This window comes from Poeciliopsis prolifica, unplaced genomic scaffold (assembly GCF_027474105.1).
Source record: "Poeciliopsis prolifica strain line A6 unplaced genomic scaffold, Auburn_PproV2 SCAFFOLD002, whole genome shotgun sequence".
Lineage (NCBI taxonomy): Eukaryota > Metazoa > Chordata > Actinopteri > Cyprinodontiformes > Poeciliidae > Poeciliopsis > Poeciliopsis prolifica.
This window is the reverse complement of record NW_026562377.1, coordinates 19,839,532-19,855,917: the sequence shown is the minus strand read 5'-3', so window position 1 is coordinate 19,855,917 and position 16,386 is coordinate 19,839,532. Positions and strand designations below refer to the sequence as shown.

Below are 16,386 nucleotides of genomic sequence, written 5' to 3'. Positions count from 1 at the left end.
TACGTATCGGTAAAATGAAATGTGTAAAGAAATACACGCTTAATTTATGAAGGGTGATACGATGCAGACTATTAAGAAATTCTGATGGAATGACAATCTTGAATAGAAATACAGCAACCTAAGAAAACTACAGAAAATAAAAACGAAACATGAATAAAATGTGCTTTTTTAAAAATCAATAATGCAGCAATAACTTCTACATCAGAAATATACGGTATAGATATGTTATCTATACCGATTTTTTTAAAACTATAATTATTTTCCATAATTTCAAATTCAATTAAAATTCAAACTCAAACTGAAAAATACTTTATTAATCCAAAAAGAGATTCAATTTAATAATTGATTTAATTAAATTCAATATTTTAATAAAAGCATCCTGCTTGCAGACTGTAGTTTTAAAACAATGTTAGCTCAATGGCTCCACGTCTGTCTGCCCTTTTTGAACCCTCTCATAATAATTTTCACCTGACACACTTTTGTTTAATAAACTTTTTATACATTTTTAGCTTATTATCTCTATGTAGTTGGGTTGTTTTGATTAATTATTGAAAAAAAAATCCCAAAATGCTCCAATTCAATTAATTGTATATTGTTTTTTTTAAGAGTTTCCATTATCCTCTTTCATTTCTTTCCCCATGTAGCTTAGGTGGAATAAATAGCACAGACCAGACTTTTAAAGAGTTTCCAAGTCCTGACTGTCAATGTTTTTTCCACAATTGAGGACCCCTGATATTCACAAGACATAAGGACCACAGTCGACCACAAATACCTAAAATCTGTGAATACTAGAGACCCTTCGAAAGCCAGGACATCTTGACACTACTACATAACTTCATTATCTACAGTTTTCACTATCTCTGCTCTGAGAGGTAAAGCCAATCAGTGGCAAAATATGGCTGCTGCTCCTGCCTGGATTGGCTACTAAAAACAAAAGCACTTTAATCGCTAAACTTAAGACCTTAGTAGTTGTAACTATGTTTATAATATTGTAGTACACCCTGTAGATTGTATTCAGTCCAAGTTTGGTTGGCACAAGGCTCTAACTTATCAACAATGTACATCATTCTTTATATACATATATGTATATATAAAACACAATTAGTTTTTTTTTAACGGAAATCGATAAGTGTAAATTATACATATTACGGGCGTTGTAACTTAATTTATCAGGTTTCGAGACAGAATGATCTCCACTTTTCAGCCAGCAGCAGCTATAAGAGGTTAGAACGACTCAGCATGGCTTTCTGAGAGCCTGTCTATTCTGGAAGGCTTTATTTAAAAGCCACTAAAGTACGTTTTTTTTTTTGCGCTTGCAGTCCAAATATACTACTGCAAACTTTTAGTTTATTTTTTAAATTTTCTTTTCTTAAAATACCAGGGGAACCCAAGATTTTTAAAAAATCCCACCAAACACATTTTAAAGGTCCTGTGAAGAGTACAAAGCACAAAGGAGAGCAGCCAGAGCTCTACGTAGTGTTACACAGCTACAACTGTTAGCTTGCCGGACGGTTAACGACACATTAACAAGCTGTTCAAAAACAACCAAAGGGGCTTCAAAACAGCCACTGGTTAAACAAATTGTTCTCTTGAACAACAGTCGAAGAAGTCAAAGCGGGGCATTATTCTATATCAGTCTGCCGCAATAAGCAATACTTTTTAGATAAATAATAGAGATAGCTAGGTTAGCATCGCTCATAGCCTTTTTCAGACTTTGGGTTTGTTTGTTTTGTGACATCGTTGCAGCCGCGTTCAAACGTACAAGGGTTTTTAAAAAACATTTTCTAAACTGAAAAACTGTGACAAAGACTTAGCTTTCTTGTAGAGTTGTAGCAAAATAGGTTAAGCGATTAAACCTAACTTCAGTTTGTGTTTTTGTCAGTGCCGAAGGCCTGCTGATTTCTCTTGCTAAAATCGGATAATAACGTCGGGTAATAGTATTATTGTTAACATACTCTTGTCTTGAAAATGTATACGACACACAGTTTTTCTTATTTGATACAAAACTTTCATAGACTGAACCTCAACCAAAGTCGATCAATACCATTTAACATAATAACGCTGAACTAAAAAGCACCGCTTAAATCCCCGGGTGACCCGTTGTTAAAAACGTGCGCACCTAGGAGAGGCTGCCTAGAATGCGTCTCGTTATAAAGCCGATGTGTCGCTGGTCTGTGAAAAATATTCTCGACTGAGACTTACCGTGAGTGGGCTTTATGCAGTTAGTCTTATCCGTGAAGACAATGGCCTGATTTTGAACGAGCACACGGGTCGAAGTCGCTCAAACCGGGATATTTATCCAAGTTAGTCTTCCTAGTTGTTTTCCTTACTTCCTGATTGAGACGGTGCCATTTTGAATAGCGAAAAAATATTTCCGCCGCTGTCGTCACGCGCAGAGCCGCTTGTTGATCAAGAGCAGCAAACAGCCTGGCCAGAAATAGTTCACAGCAGCAATTAATGGGCCATACCTGCCTAAAAGTCTTTGCTTCACAACAAGCCTCACACTTCACAATGGCCACATTACAGCACATTCAATTATTATACCATAGTCATAAATTTAGTGATAGAGATGTTCACAGTGAGTAAACAAATGTATTGCAGCACACCCAGATACTGATTAATGATACTCAAATCTCTTTCAGTTGCACGATAGTTATAATAAATCGCATTAAGAAACTCTAAAAGAGGCAAGTTCATGTTTGCGTTTATTACTATGTTTCAGTTTCCTGTTGCCTATAATAACCCATACCAGACAGGTTTCACTGCGAGATTATCTTTAAAGCTGGACCAAAGCTTTCTGAACATTTACTTTATATAAAGTAAATGTGCAAATCTCCTTTATGCTGTGTACTCTTCAGAGGGCTATTAAATAGACATAAAAAGCTGAAATAACAAGATGTGTAAACGATTTATTGACTGTATAATTGGTATTGAAGTTTATGACTGCAGTAAAATGTAATAAGTAACAAATTAAATTGAAATAAAAGTTCAACGAAACCACAGGCACAATAAAATTAAAGTAAAGTTTAGGAATTAAAAAAAAATCTTAATTCCAAAGTGAATCTAAAGACAAGTTGAAAATTTGTTTAGCCTCAGTACGATAGTTCTAATGTTTCAATGCACCTGTCTCTGTAAGATAGACTGCTGCATCACTGTTTTATACAAGTTTATCATTAGTTGAGGCCCCCCAGCACACACGCATGACCTGTCAGCTATTGCTCAAATATTAAAAGAAGAGTTTAAAGTGCTCATTTAATATCTACATGATAGTTGAGTTTTTATTTTAAGAGAAAAGAGAAATCATCCAATCCAAGGCAAGAGGTTACAGTATTATCGGAGCTTAGCATATAAAGAAGTGACCAATCCATCTATTGTTGAGTAGTTCATCTTTTTTTCTTTTTTTTTTTGCTGCCTCTTTGTTTTAATGCTTCCCATTTATTTTAGCCAATCTAAACAATCAAGTTCCCCGCAGAAGTAATTATATTTAAAAGCACATGTCATCTCTGAAATTAAATGCAGCAAAATTCTGTTATCTTAAGCTCATTGTCTGATTTTGGCATTCATCAGTCCATTTGGTGATATTGAACAACAGAGCTGGAAGAGCTCCAAAGGCTTCCCGCAAACACACGCTGCCACCTCTTTCCTGGTATGTCAGTCTCCCCTTTTCCCAACAAAGCAGTGTGATTGTGAAAGCAGAGGGTGGTGTTTCCACGATGAAAGACACTCACAAGGTTGTTCTTAGACTCTCTGATTCTTCATCAATTTTCAAGTGTCAGCTGTCAACAAGGCTATGTGTAATGAAACAGAAAGTAAAAGCAGAGTAAATCCATTTTGCAGAGGTTTGATAATTTGTCTACGCATGTCATACATGTCAGACTTAAAAAAAAAAAAGAATAAACATACATCCGTCTACAAATAGCACATATTTTTTTCATCAAAAATATTCTAACCAGTGTATTTGTGTAAGAAGTGTAGATGAAACTGTGTTTTTTAAGCATTTGCCACACTCTGCTGGAGAGTTTCTGTAAATACACTGCATTCACACAAAGTGCAAAACAAGGGCACATAAAAACAAACATGCTTTTTATTTCTTTTGTTTTCAACTTTTAGTCATTATGAGTCACTGTGAGCAAGTTCTGTTGCTTTAAATGTCCTTAGCAGAAAGGGCATAATTAGCCCAAACACCGTTCTGTTTCAGTGGGTCAGATAGAATGATTGGGCAGATTTTAGTAAGGGCATAATTTTGTATTTCCCTTCAGAACATCTCCAAAGCTAAATCTCTTGTTTGGTATCCAAGGTCTGCAGGAGTCACTGTTTATCAAAAGTGCTTCTATGAAAGAAGAATGGTAATCAATGAAAGCACTAGAAATGTGTATTACAGCAACAGACAATGGAGCAGTGGATTGAGGTGAGGTGACTCATGTCGGTGCCTTCTTTGTGAGTTCTTTTGTCTGCACAAGATTTGAGACAAATATGTATTTTGGGAAGAAGGAAATATGGCAGAATCAGGCTGATGCTTTGGGAAATTTGATGCTGGGAAAAACCAGGACATGCCATTTTTGTCTCTAGCCTAAGGATTGCTGCAGACCTTATCCACCTTCACATGTAAATGGTATTCTCTAATGTCTGTGGCCTCTTTCAGCAGGATACTGCACCCTGCCGCTAAGCAAAAACAAGATTGGTTGGAAGAGCACAACAAAATGCTGACTTGGTCAACAAATAGTCCACATCTGAATCCAATAAATCTCCCACGTTGGACAAACAAGCCAGGTTCATTGCCTGATCGATTATTTTGCAGAACTTATAACATCCTGTTCTGGTTTGACCATTTTCTGGCCAGTCTTGGACCCTTAAAGGTCAGAGATTGCGTTCTCATTTCCCTCACATCTTAGCTCAATACTTGATTAAATTCTGGTATTTTGAAATTTTTATGTTTTCATATGGTTATGTTATGGTTATGTTGTTAGTGTTTTCATGCATTCAATGTTTTTATCTCTGCACTTGTTCTGGAGAAACAGAGATACAAAACAGATGGTGCAAGACAGAGCAGCACACATTCAGAGGGTTCTTCAGGTAGAGAGGAAACCCAATAAACTCATGTCACGAAAACACATAACACATTCCAGCAGGTATTTGAACACAATAAATAGCTCACTTATGGAACAACAAGAGCAAAGCTCCTTAGGGGGAAGCACTATGTTTACTATATAAGGTAGAACTGTAGATAGAGTCTGTAAATTCCTTTGGGAGCATTAACTCAAAGCACCATTTTTTTTTATATCAAACGCAGCATTGATTGTAACGCAACACAGGAATGAGTGTAACTTAAATCCTCTAATACGACTTAGGTAAATCTGTTAACACTCAGATTGCATAAGTTTGACTCAAGGGTCTCTTTGTTGACCACTTCATTCTTTTCCAAGCAAAATCCTTGTGTGCCTCCGGCCAGCTGTAGTTCGATTAATCCACCAAAAGGGTAGCCAGAAGGTAAGAGTCTGCTCTGCTTCCATAGTAAATCTTATTTTTTTATACCTTAATATGTAATAAATTATTCAGATATCTTATTTTTTTCCAAATATAGCACACTTAATGAATATTAGTTTTTAGAAACAGACCAATAATTTGATATTGGTTCCATATGTATAATATAATCAGCTTTTATGTTCAACTTTTCTCCGTATTCTGCAGGGAGGGGGCTGATAACCACTTGAAGAAATGGAGACTTTAGTGTTTTTATTTTCTTTTTCTGCTCTTGGTGTTCTTTATGCAATGAACACCACCCCTGAGTTTCAAGAGTAAGTAATAATATGTTTGGTCATTTTTATTTTATTTCTTTTGCTTCAATACACAGACAATTAGTCAGAGTGTTTTGCATATCTAATAATTTATTGTCTCACAAAGTGGGAAGTTTAAATGATTTTTTTTTTAAAGTGCTTGCAATACTTGTATTTATTAATGATTTAAACAGTTGATAATTTGCAATAAATCAAAATAGATTTTTTTTTGGAGAACAGTGTAATCCTTCCTTTGTCGCATGATAACATGAACTTTACTGCCAGTAGAGGACTCTGCAAGCTTACAATTGCCTTTATCAGTCGCAACTAAGCAATACATCATATAATTACTACTTTTGTGGGACTATTTTAATTGCCCTTCCAAAATACAAAAAGAAATTTGACTTTCTGGGGGGTAGGAAAGCAAATATGTCACAATAGAAAACAGCGAGCTGAACCTGTGGAGACATTCTGATATCATCTTGAACATAATTACTTCTTTCAGCTGCAAGGAATAATTTTCCCATTTACTGGTCACATGTTCCAGCCAATTCACTGAATAAAAGCTGCATAACATTTGCAGCTTTTGAAGGGTTGCCCATTGCAACCCTTCACTCTATGTGAACAAAGCCCTATTTGGTGTCCACACAATCCTTCTCTGCGTTTTTACAATGCATCTCTTATCTCCAAGGACTCTTATGCACCTCTTAGGTGAGTATATCAGCTGGTTCTGTTTTTTATTTTTATTATTATTGTTATTATTTCTTTTCAAGTGTGTGTGTGATGACAGTCAATTCGGACTCCACAGAAGAGTTTGATGAATTGCTCTTGACAGGCCATATGCCTTGTGCTCTTACACTCTGCAAACAAACAGTATAGTGTGCATAAATCTTCCAGTACAGTCGAGTTGGGGAGGCCTTCTTTCCATGCTGGTGCCATTTGTTTTCCTTCTGCGAGCAGACGTGGAGCATTTCCCTGCGGTTGTTGTTCTGCTTGCCTGGAGATATCTCGGCCACATTAATCTTTTCCAGCGGCTCGTTTGACCAGTAAACACTGAGAGCTGTGCTGAACTTACATAGCCTTACCTCAGCGTTTCCTCTCGTTGATGCTTATGATTGATTAAAATTTTTTAAAATGGTTCCTTGTGAGTTTGACGACACTCAAACTTGGAATTCTGGTTTAGCACAACATTCAGTAACCGTGTTGCAGAGATGATGCGTTTTCAGATCGATGTGACTAATTAACATGATGTAGTTTTATAACAATAGGTAGGGAATATTTCATCTGAGCATAAATATTTATAAGAAACACGGTACAAGTATTTTAAAGCTCCAAAGCTGCTGCATGTGCAAAAAACGCTTTTTATGAGCATTATGGATCTTTTCCCTTGCTCTCCTCTTTTGAAGTGTTATAAAGCTAAAAAAAAACGATATTTGGGTGTAAAGCTATAACATTTACCCTGAGTTGAAATGTAAATGTGCTTGACGTTTTATTATTATTTTACTACATGGCAAAACAAAATATGATAATTGTGAAAAGAAGGGGGAACAAAACCAAACAACCAGTTATTTCTCTCAAATCTCAGCATGTATGTTGTGCAATCTGGCTTCCGGTGAGTCGGTAATTCAACTTCGCAGAGAAGATTAGCACAATTCATCCGGAAAAAACTGTTCAGTCAAAAAGAATGAGGCAGAGAAATAACAGAACATAAATGTGTACTGTAATGCTGGAATTGCTGTATTTCCAGTCACATGTTTGTTTCCACAGGCCTTATGTGATCCTGCAGATCGGTGTCGCTGTGCTGGTAATTGTGTTTCTCTTCTACTACCTCATCACTCGTGGCAACCCACCTAAAGACTTCTTATTCTTTGGTAATCAACGCAACTCTGTGCATTTCTCAACCCATTTGCGTGCATACAGGGTTTCGAAATTCTCCGGATTTGAAAAACCTTAAATACCTTCTATGATTTGGTACGGAGCTGAACTCAAGGATTTCCAGAACCTTCACCCACTGCTCACTATGTCAGAGTGAAAAACAAGAATTTTACACAATATGATCTTGCTTGATATGTTCAAAGCTACTTATACAGATCAGGATCAGAGCAAAGCCTAATCAGACTTTTCTATGGCATTACTGGTTCAACTCCCCCCCCTCCACTCCTCCACAGTCTGGGAGTCTTTAGCCATTGTCTTAAGATTTTGTCCCCATATGACCGTTTATGTGGAAAATGTGAAGTTGTTTCTAAACACGCATATAACACAAACTGATACCACATTCAGCAAAAGGGTTCAAAAATGTTGGAGGCACAGCTACAAATGTCAAATAATTTGATTGAGATTTAAGGTGATAAAGCAAAATGCTGATGAAAGAGCGACACATTTCTGATGTTTTTCTTTGTACGCTTTTCTTACTTTCTGTTCCTGCGGGGATGCAGAAGAGAGTGGCTGCAGTAGCCATTTAAAATTAAAACCAAGGGGATAGAAGGGACATCATGCTGTTTACTTCTGATATTTAAAACACTCAGTCCAGCCCACATTATTATGGCTGTCAACATCGCAGTCGGCATGCGTCTTTAATGTGTCATAACAGCCCAACATGGCACTCCAGAGCCGCTTCATACATGCAGTGTTCACAGAATATGAACTATTTTTTTTTACATTTTTGAGGCACCTAATAATGCAAAAAAAAGCAAGGTGACACAAAATAGCAATTAAAATTATTACCTTTTCAGAGATTATGGTGTGAGGGCTTTAGCTGAATTCTAACACAGTTTTATGTTGCCTCCTCTATTAAATTGTGCCTGCAGGACAAGGCCTTTCAGCTCTGCTGGGTGTTAAACCTGAGGATAGGCTTCTCACTGTGATTAAAACATGCCCCCAGCCTGCCATTCTACTCAAGACTTAATTTACCTCCCCACACTGTCCTATAAATCAATGGCTTGCTAGTTGAAGGCAAACATTTCAGAGCTCAAAAACAGCTCACAGAAAAGCTGGATGAAGGTTGGTAGTCTGAATAGTTTTCCTGATTCCCAGTGGTATACATGAATAACATTTTTTTTTAAATAATATTTTTTCAGATTTTTCCCCCCCCAAACAGAATTGGATAACAAAAGATATATATCAATAACAGACCTTTAACTAATATTCTTTTTCCATTACAGTTTTTGCAGAGTTTTGTTTTACATGTGTCATTGACCTGACAAGTGCCTTGGAATATGATGGCATCATTTCTGGCTTTATGGATTTCTACCAGAAGACAGTAAGTTATATTTTATTATTGTTACACCAATTCAACAACACCAATTCGGAAATAATTTCATAAAAAAGAGCGGAAATCCATGTTAGGCATTTATTACAAGGATTTTTAAGGCATACTATTCATTAATGTTTTAGGGTGAGCCGTACCTGGGGACTTCATATGCCATCATGATGTGCTACTGGGATGGAATAGCACACTTTATCCTCTACCTGATGATGATCAGCAGGATAACAGACAGGTGGGGGGTCGTGAATGCAGCTCAAGTCAAGTTGTGTTCACTTATCTTTGCCTGTCCTCACAAAAAGCACTGTCTTGCTAAAGTAATCATACACTTTTTTATATTTTACCAGGTGACAATCACGAACATCTATTTTTTCTGTTGAACCACCACAGAGTGGTGCACATTTGTAACATAAGAGGGAAATGATGCAAGGTTTTTGACATATTTATTGAAATAAAAATTGAACAAGTGCAGTATACGTGATAGTCAGACCCTCTGAGTGAATTATTTGTATATCTTTTAGAGTTGTAGAGTAGGTAGAAACCTACCAGCCTTGCACATCTAGAAGTGGAAATATTTACCCATTCTTTTTTGCAAAATACCTCAAGCTAAGTTGGATATGATAGAAATTGTCTGTTAACTTTGATTTTTAAATATATCCATGGCTCTGTCAGTATGTTCTACAGGAATGGTAACATTCACTCCAGTCCTCAGGCATTTGGAGTCTCTAATAGGTTTTCTTTCAGAATCAGTTTTATTTTCCCATAAACTCTGACCACCTTTCTCATCCATGCTAAAGTAAAGCATGGATCACGTCATAATGCTGCCATCCCGACGTTTCACTATGTGTTCATGGGTTGTACAGTGATAGTTTTCTGCCAAACAAAATTTTGTCTGTCGGCCAGAGAATTCAGTTTTGTTCTTCTTGTTTTGGTTCATTATTGTCTCCTGAAACTAATTTGTTGTGCAGGATTTTGTTTAAGGATATCATATTTAAGAAAAAAGTTAAAAATAATACCTTCTACTCCTTCCACTTCACAATAATGCTCTCCTTAATAAAGTTAGCTGAAGTTTGCCAGTGTGATGTGACAAAAAATGTGAAAAAGAGGTAGTGATGACTTTCTAGACCAGTTTATACATGATTGGCTGCTGGTTGCCAAAAGAGACAACAAATTGGTTAGCTAGCTTTATTGAGCTTGTCTGAAAGTTTTGTAGAAAATCTGTTATTATGTGCGAGATCTACACAGTAGCCTGTTTGATTTATTGTAGATAATTAACTGGACCTGAAAACTGATTATAGTCTAAAATTGTAAAATGAGATCTTGTATTACATCGACCCACATGCGGAACGTTGTTGAATTCAGCTTAGAAAGCAGCGCCTTCAGTCCTTTAAATTGTTTGTGTAAATATAATTGAAGATCATTAAAAAGCATGTATCTTTTTGTTTCCTCCACAGGAGAGCCTATCGTACCCTGGGCCTGTTCTGGGCCGGCTCCTTGTGCGCTAACATGAGTGTGTTTATTACTGGGATAGTGGCAGGTGAGCCTAATATTCTATCCTGTCTCCCACCAGTCCCAGCTTTAATCAAGCAAACATCTGCGCTGCCATGTACCATCAGCATCACAGTTCAGGCAGCAAACAAAGCATGTGCACGCCTGCCTACACATCTCACAGAACAAAGCACAAAACCAACTTGAAGCATCTGTTCTTGGCATTTCTAACTGCATGCACAAGTGTCACAAGATCAAACTCCTCTGCTGGCAATGTGCTCTTCGCTCTGCTGTGCAATCCAAGGCAGACTGTGGAGCATGTTTGAGAGATTTTATCAGGAAGTTCAATAATTGGGCTACGTAGATATGTTTGGAGCCTTTGTTTGAAATGTTAAGCACAAGCTGATAGATGTGTGCTTCTGGCAGGTAAATATGGGTCAGAGATTCGTCCAGCCTTCTGGCTCAATTTTCTCTTTCTTTTGATGCCTGTGGTGGGAGCCATCACCCTGTTCACTCGGCCCAAGGACAGACCACTTATCGGTGGATACAATGTGAGTCTGATGCATTAGTGATTTGACCTTCGATGTGACTCTGAAGAGCTTTATAGATACAATGTTTATGCTATTTGATCAGCCTGACAAACTTTACCATCCTTTCTCTGTAATGGGTACTCATGATAAGTCAGATGCTGTATTTTATGTACACATCGGCAATGTGACAGTGTGAATTCACATTGCATTGACTTACAATGTAATGTTGAGTTGGTGAGCATGCGGTGCAAAATGTTATCATTGCAGTCTCGTCAATAAATGAAGACACCCTATTAAATATTCACTTTCTTCCAAAACAAGTGTTCAAGTATTAATGTCTAATCTTATTTTTTATTTATCTTCGGAAGTAAGTTTAATGGTTTTAATTGCTGGTTAATGCCCATGATCAATCAACTTTTCACTCTATTAAACAAAGGACTATGCATTCCAACCATAAAAAAATAACTTGGAACACACTACTCTGTAAAAGCTCATGTAGCTACAGCTGCAATAGCAGTGAGAGGCTTTTTATAGCAACCTCACTTTCAGCTGTGAAACATTTGATGAACTTCTTGCATGTACAGCCTCTCTGAAATAAATCCTAAGCATAAGGGTGCATTTACTGGAACGTTTTGGTCCATTGTCATGTTACTGATCCAATTCAGCTTCAGATTTAGAGTAAACTTTTACATTTGAGTGGTAAAATGTTGGATATAAAGTTGAAAATATGATCAAATATCAACCTGGGCTAAGCCCCTCTGTACTCTGCCCTTGTTTCACGCCTGCTCATAGGCCCAACACGCTCAGACCATGAAGCTAATCTGGCGTCCCTTGGACCTCATCCTGGTGGTGCTCCTGTTGGCTGCCATGGCTTTCACCGTCCTCAGAGGCTTGGTGAGTACGTCACAATTACTTACCGCTATTACCAGAGTTCAAGGAAGAGTTTTGGAAGTCAGACAGTTTTCAAATTGGGTCAGCGTTTACAAAGAGACAATGCACGAAACTACTTACGCAAACAAACAACAGTTTTGTAGTTCGTACTGGGAGGACTGGGAGATGGCAGAGGAGCTCAATTTTTTCACAGATGATCTGTCTCATACTATCTCGCCACGACATAGTGACAGTTTTAACAAATGTGTTAAAAGCATGTTTTATTTTATAAAAGTTACATACCCTAACTTTAAAGGGGAAAACATCAACATGTGAAATTATATTTTTATAAATATATTTTGGGCTTTCTCAAAGAATAGAAGAGAGATTGCCTGTGTTTTCAAATATATAATTGTACGGTAAAATTGAACGTCACTCCATCTTATTTGCAAAAGCTACTTATTATAAATATATCTGTGTTTAAATACATGAAAAGTGACTTTTTTGTTTTGTCTCAGACAAATGACTGCATGATTTACAAAAAATAGAAGTTTCATTACTCATTCTTTGTGTTACTCTAAAATCTAGTTTACATCATTGATAATCACATATATCAAGACATCTGTTGTGACAAGATATAGAATCCTTTAAAATTTATGGTGCAGAAGATGCAGAGTTTTGGTGGGTGTTTTTATTCTTATTTATGCTATAATTTCATTGTCTATCTGCAGGTGGCTCTGGACTCCCCACTTGAAGCCTGCTCTGTATACCTGAGTCAGTACGAACCCTACCTGAAGGATCCTGTGGGCTATCCCAAGGTGATGGTGGGTATTTTTCTCTCAGCCTCCCTATGCTGCTGCTGTAGTGTCTGAAATCTCTTCTCTGTCCAGTTTCGAATAACAAGCCACATCAAAGGCCTTTTTCATAGGTATCACACTGAGCGTACTGGAAACTCGCCCCAATCCCATCTGCTGGCTGAGCTGGCACCTGATCACGAGGCCATTTTTCATCATTAAAGCCCAGATGAAGAAGGGTCCAAAGGCCAACGCATCATTGTCGCTCTTTCATTTACTTAAGATGGATAACAGATTATACTCTGACTGGCAGTTGGTCCCCGTTCGGGCTTGCTTTTCTTCCTCTGACCCCTCACTCATTTGGGTTTTGTTTGTTTTGTTTCGCGAAGCGCTGTTTTGTCAATAGGTTATCCAAAGACATTGCCACAGCTGCAGTTCGGGCACAATTGCTATCATTGATCAGACAGACGAACCGCACGGCAGGGACTTGATAAGCTAATCCCCCCCATCCAAAGCCTCCCGTCAACATCTCCCTGGGTGGGAAAATGGTGTGTGTGTGTGTGTATATATGTGTTCAGCAAGTGAAATTATGTCTTGGTTATCTGTGTTTGCAGATCTGCGTGCCTAAATCATCAGCGCCTGACATATAATTGTATTTAAAGGATGAAAGAAACAAAATGAAGTTCGGGTTGTCGCACATTGTTAAACTTCTTCAAAACTCACCAGCCGCTGCATTCACTGATGATGAAGGATATTTAATAGATTAGCGTGGCTGCAATAACAAAGACATTTCAACAAAAGACTGAAGGGCATACATGATTGACTTTTAGGCTTTGAGCTGCACTCATTAGAATTCATCTGGACCTCAGGCCGGGAATGAAAAGAAACCATTTACTGCTGTAATTCGGGGGTTTTATAAAGTGCCAAAGTGGCTTTCATGCACCACTTTCAGTTTTTGACTGAAGGTGAAGAAAGTTTCTGCAGTGACCCTTGTTTGGAAGGAATCATCTCTGCTGAGTTTGCAAATTGGGGGTTTTGGAGAGCTGTAAAGGAACAAAAGATGCTGCTGCACTGATCGCTTCCAAGATACCAAGATGATCAGTGTTCCCGTTTGGTCATTTTATCTCACTTTTGATTGTTCTTTTTGTTCTTGGTAATTTATTGAACTCTGTACTTGATCAAATAAATTTGAGAACACAATGTTACATCCTGAATAGGACTGAAGGGATGTGAAAGATTACAATCTGCCAATACCCTGCATCTTATTGTTGATACCCTGAAAGGTATTTACTTTATACTACAAGGATAGTTCAGAAATTTTAAAGTGAGGTTCTCTTTAAAGACTCTACCTGTACATTAATTTTGAGCAAATCCAGATTAGTTGATCCCTGAAGATGTTGGTTTCTCTGAGAGAGACCAAGAACAACACATCCTCATGTTCCATTGCTAAAGATCCTCATAACTGTTTATGTGAAAGTTACTTTGACATTGAATATTGCTGTTTTGTTTTTGTTTTTGCTATCCACACATAAGTCAATGATTATCTATAAAAGAGATAGAGGTTGAAAGATGTATTGAGAACATCATATGTAATGTGTTTCCAGTCAGAGTGAAGCGGTTTAAGACCCAAAAAATATGATGGGGGTGTAGGTGCTACTTTAATACGTTTTACAGACAATTAGAGACGTTTCTTGTCCTACTATCAGAAGCTGATTGACATAGAAAGATTTGTAGCGAGCACCGTCCTAGTTCCCTTTCCTGTCTAAATTGTAATAGGCTTCTGTGAAAAACCCATGCAGTGGAAATAAGATAAAACTGTAAAGGTCCATAAATAATAATATACACACAACCATCACTTTAATAGTATCTGATATATAGTCCTATCAAATGACATAAAATCAAATAAATGATCAGACGGTATCAGGATTTCGAGCTTAAGCCTGCTGCGCTCTGTATTCAGTGAGTGTAGGTGAAGTGTTGCCAGGAGAGAAAAAGGATTCACTGTTTTAATGCTCTGCTGAAGTGTTGGCTGGCACTAAACAACAACACAGAATGACATTGATGGAGTCTGTTTTCTTTGGCTCGGCACCTTCCTCTTTATCCAGAGGTAAAATCTCTGACAACGGCCTGGAACAACAGTGATGAGTCGCAAAGTTTGGTACACAGTGAAATCAACATTTTAGTGTTAGCTTTAGATCAGAGTAAAAATATAGAACCATTAGAGAGGAATAGCAGAATGGGCATAACTAGAACAACGTTCAAATTATATGAAAAAAAAAAAAAAAGTCTGCAATGTTTTCCTAGATGCTGCATCTGTTCTTCTACGGGCTGCCTCTGCTGGGTGCGTTTGTCTATGGCCTCCTCAGACCTGGGTGTACGTGGATGTCAGACTGGACAACGTTCTTTGCTGGTGCCATGATCCAGGTAAAACCATAATGGCGGACATTCAATAAGCATGGATGGATCTGAATGCATGATTAATGATGTAATTGTCGCACGCTCAATTGGGTTGTACTGACAATTTGTTTTGCTGCATCAAATACCCATTGGACTTGCTGGTGTGCCAGTGAAACAATGTCACCCAAAACATTCTCTTCTACAGATAGAACATGAACCATATTTATTATTTAAAGCAAATTTTTTCTAATGAAGTCCCAGTATTGATCTGAATTAAGAGAATTAAGAGACTAAATCTTGTTTGACTTGCACATGATGGTTGCAGATTGCATCCTCCCTGCCTTCCAAACATAAGACAGCGGTTAATCTTTCTGGTTAGGGAAAAACATTCAAGACATTCTGCTGGGAAATGTATGACAAAAAGGGAGGCATGCATTCACCTACCATCAGTCTGAAAAGAGAACAAAACAAATCTGAATGGATTCAAATTTGTTTGTTTCATTTCCCTAAGGCACAGCTATTTATCTCACTGTATCTTCTTTCAGTGCCAGTGGTCTCACATCGGGGGGTCTCTCCATTCTCACACCACAACTCCATTTCGTATCCCGAATGATGCTTTCTGGACAGTTCTGGGAGCTAATCTGCTCTACGCAGCCGTCCCCATCCTGGTGGCCATGCGGGTTCACAGTAACCCCTATTTCTTTCTAAAAATTGCCCCCTTTCCTGGGCAGACTGGTTTGCCAAACAGCGAGGAGAAAGATACCAAGTACAAAGAAAAATAAATCTGAATTCTCACTGACCTTTGGGGATAATCACTTATGTCAAGGTTCATAAAGAGCTTTTTATCACAAATGTCATACTTGAAAATTCCAAAATAAAAGATTATTTTGCTCAAATTATTATTTTTTTGCCTTTGGATGTTTGTGTGCCTCAAATCAGTTTGCAAAATGATGCATAAGTTCAGAGATCAAGGAAAATGCGTCCCAATGAGCAAAACTGACTGAAATTGCAGAAAACGTCTCAAGCTCCAGGAGAATAGTGTTTGTTTTTATTAATTTTTTATCTCTGTGTGCTATAGTGAAGGTTTCTTTCAGTGATTAATGGAGACAGAGGTTTGATGATGGACAAGTAGGAGAAATAAGACGGCAAACTGCTGGGTAGAATGGTTGTCAGCTGTTTGCTGAGTGGTGATGCACTGAATGCTCTGTGTTTGGATACAGGAGTTTGGCACCAGAGTCATTACAGGCTACGACTTAGAGCTGACCTGGTCG

At 37.7% G+C, this 16,386-nt stretch overlaps 2 protein-coding genes across 5 annotated transcripts in view; one reads left to right on the top strand and one right to left on the bottom strand.

Annotated features, from left to right (window-relative positions):
- Window positions 1-2,347, bottom strand: part of si:ch73-63e15.2 (protein strawberry notch homolog 2) — a 66,600-nt gene extending 64,253 nt beyond the window's left edge. For all 4 annotated transcript variants that reach the window (XM_055048408.1, XM_055048418.1, XM_055048436.1 and 1 more), the window contains exon 1: window positions 2,203-2,347. The gene's annotated coding sequence lies outside the window, so the exon portion shown is untranslated. The remainder of the gene's footprint in view (window positions 1-2,202) is intronic.
- A 2,986-nt stretch (window positions 2,348-5,333) lies between these two features.
- On the top strand, window positions 5,334-16,014 carry tm6sf2b (transmembrane 6 superfamily member 2b). Its single transcript, XM_055060536.1, has 11 exons — window positions 5,334-5,487; window positions 5,689-5,795; window positions 7,542-7,645; window positions 8,936-9,033; window positions 9,168-9,271; window positions 10,491-10,573; window positions 10,951-11,075; window positions 11,847-11,948; window positions 12,656-12,748; window positions 15,023-15,142; window positions 15,661-16,014. The coding sequence occupies exons 2-11, from the start codon at window positions 5,716-5,718 to the stop codon at window positions 15,895-15,897; spliced, it is 1,146 nt and encodes a 381-aa protein (XP_054916511.1). The 5' UTR covers window positions 5,334-5,487; window positions 5,689-5,715; the 3' UTR covers window positions 15,898-16,014.
- The last annotated feature ends 372 nt before the right edge of the window (window positions 16,015-16,386 follow it).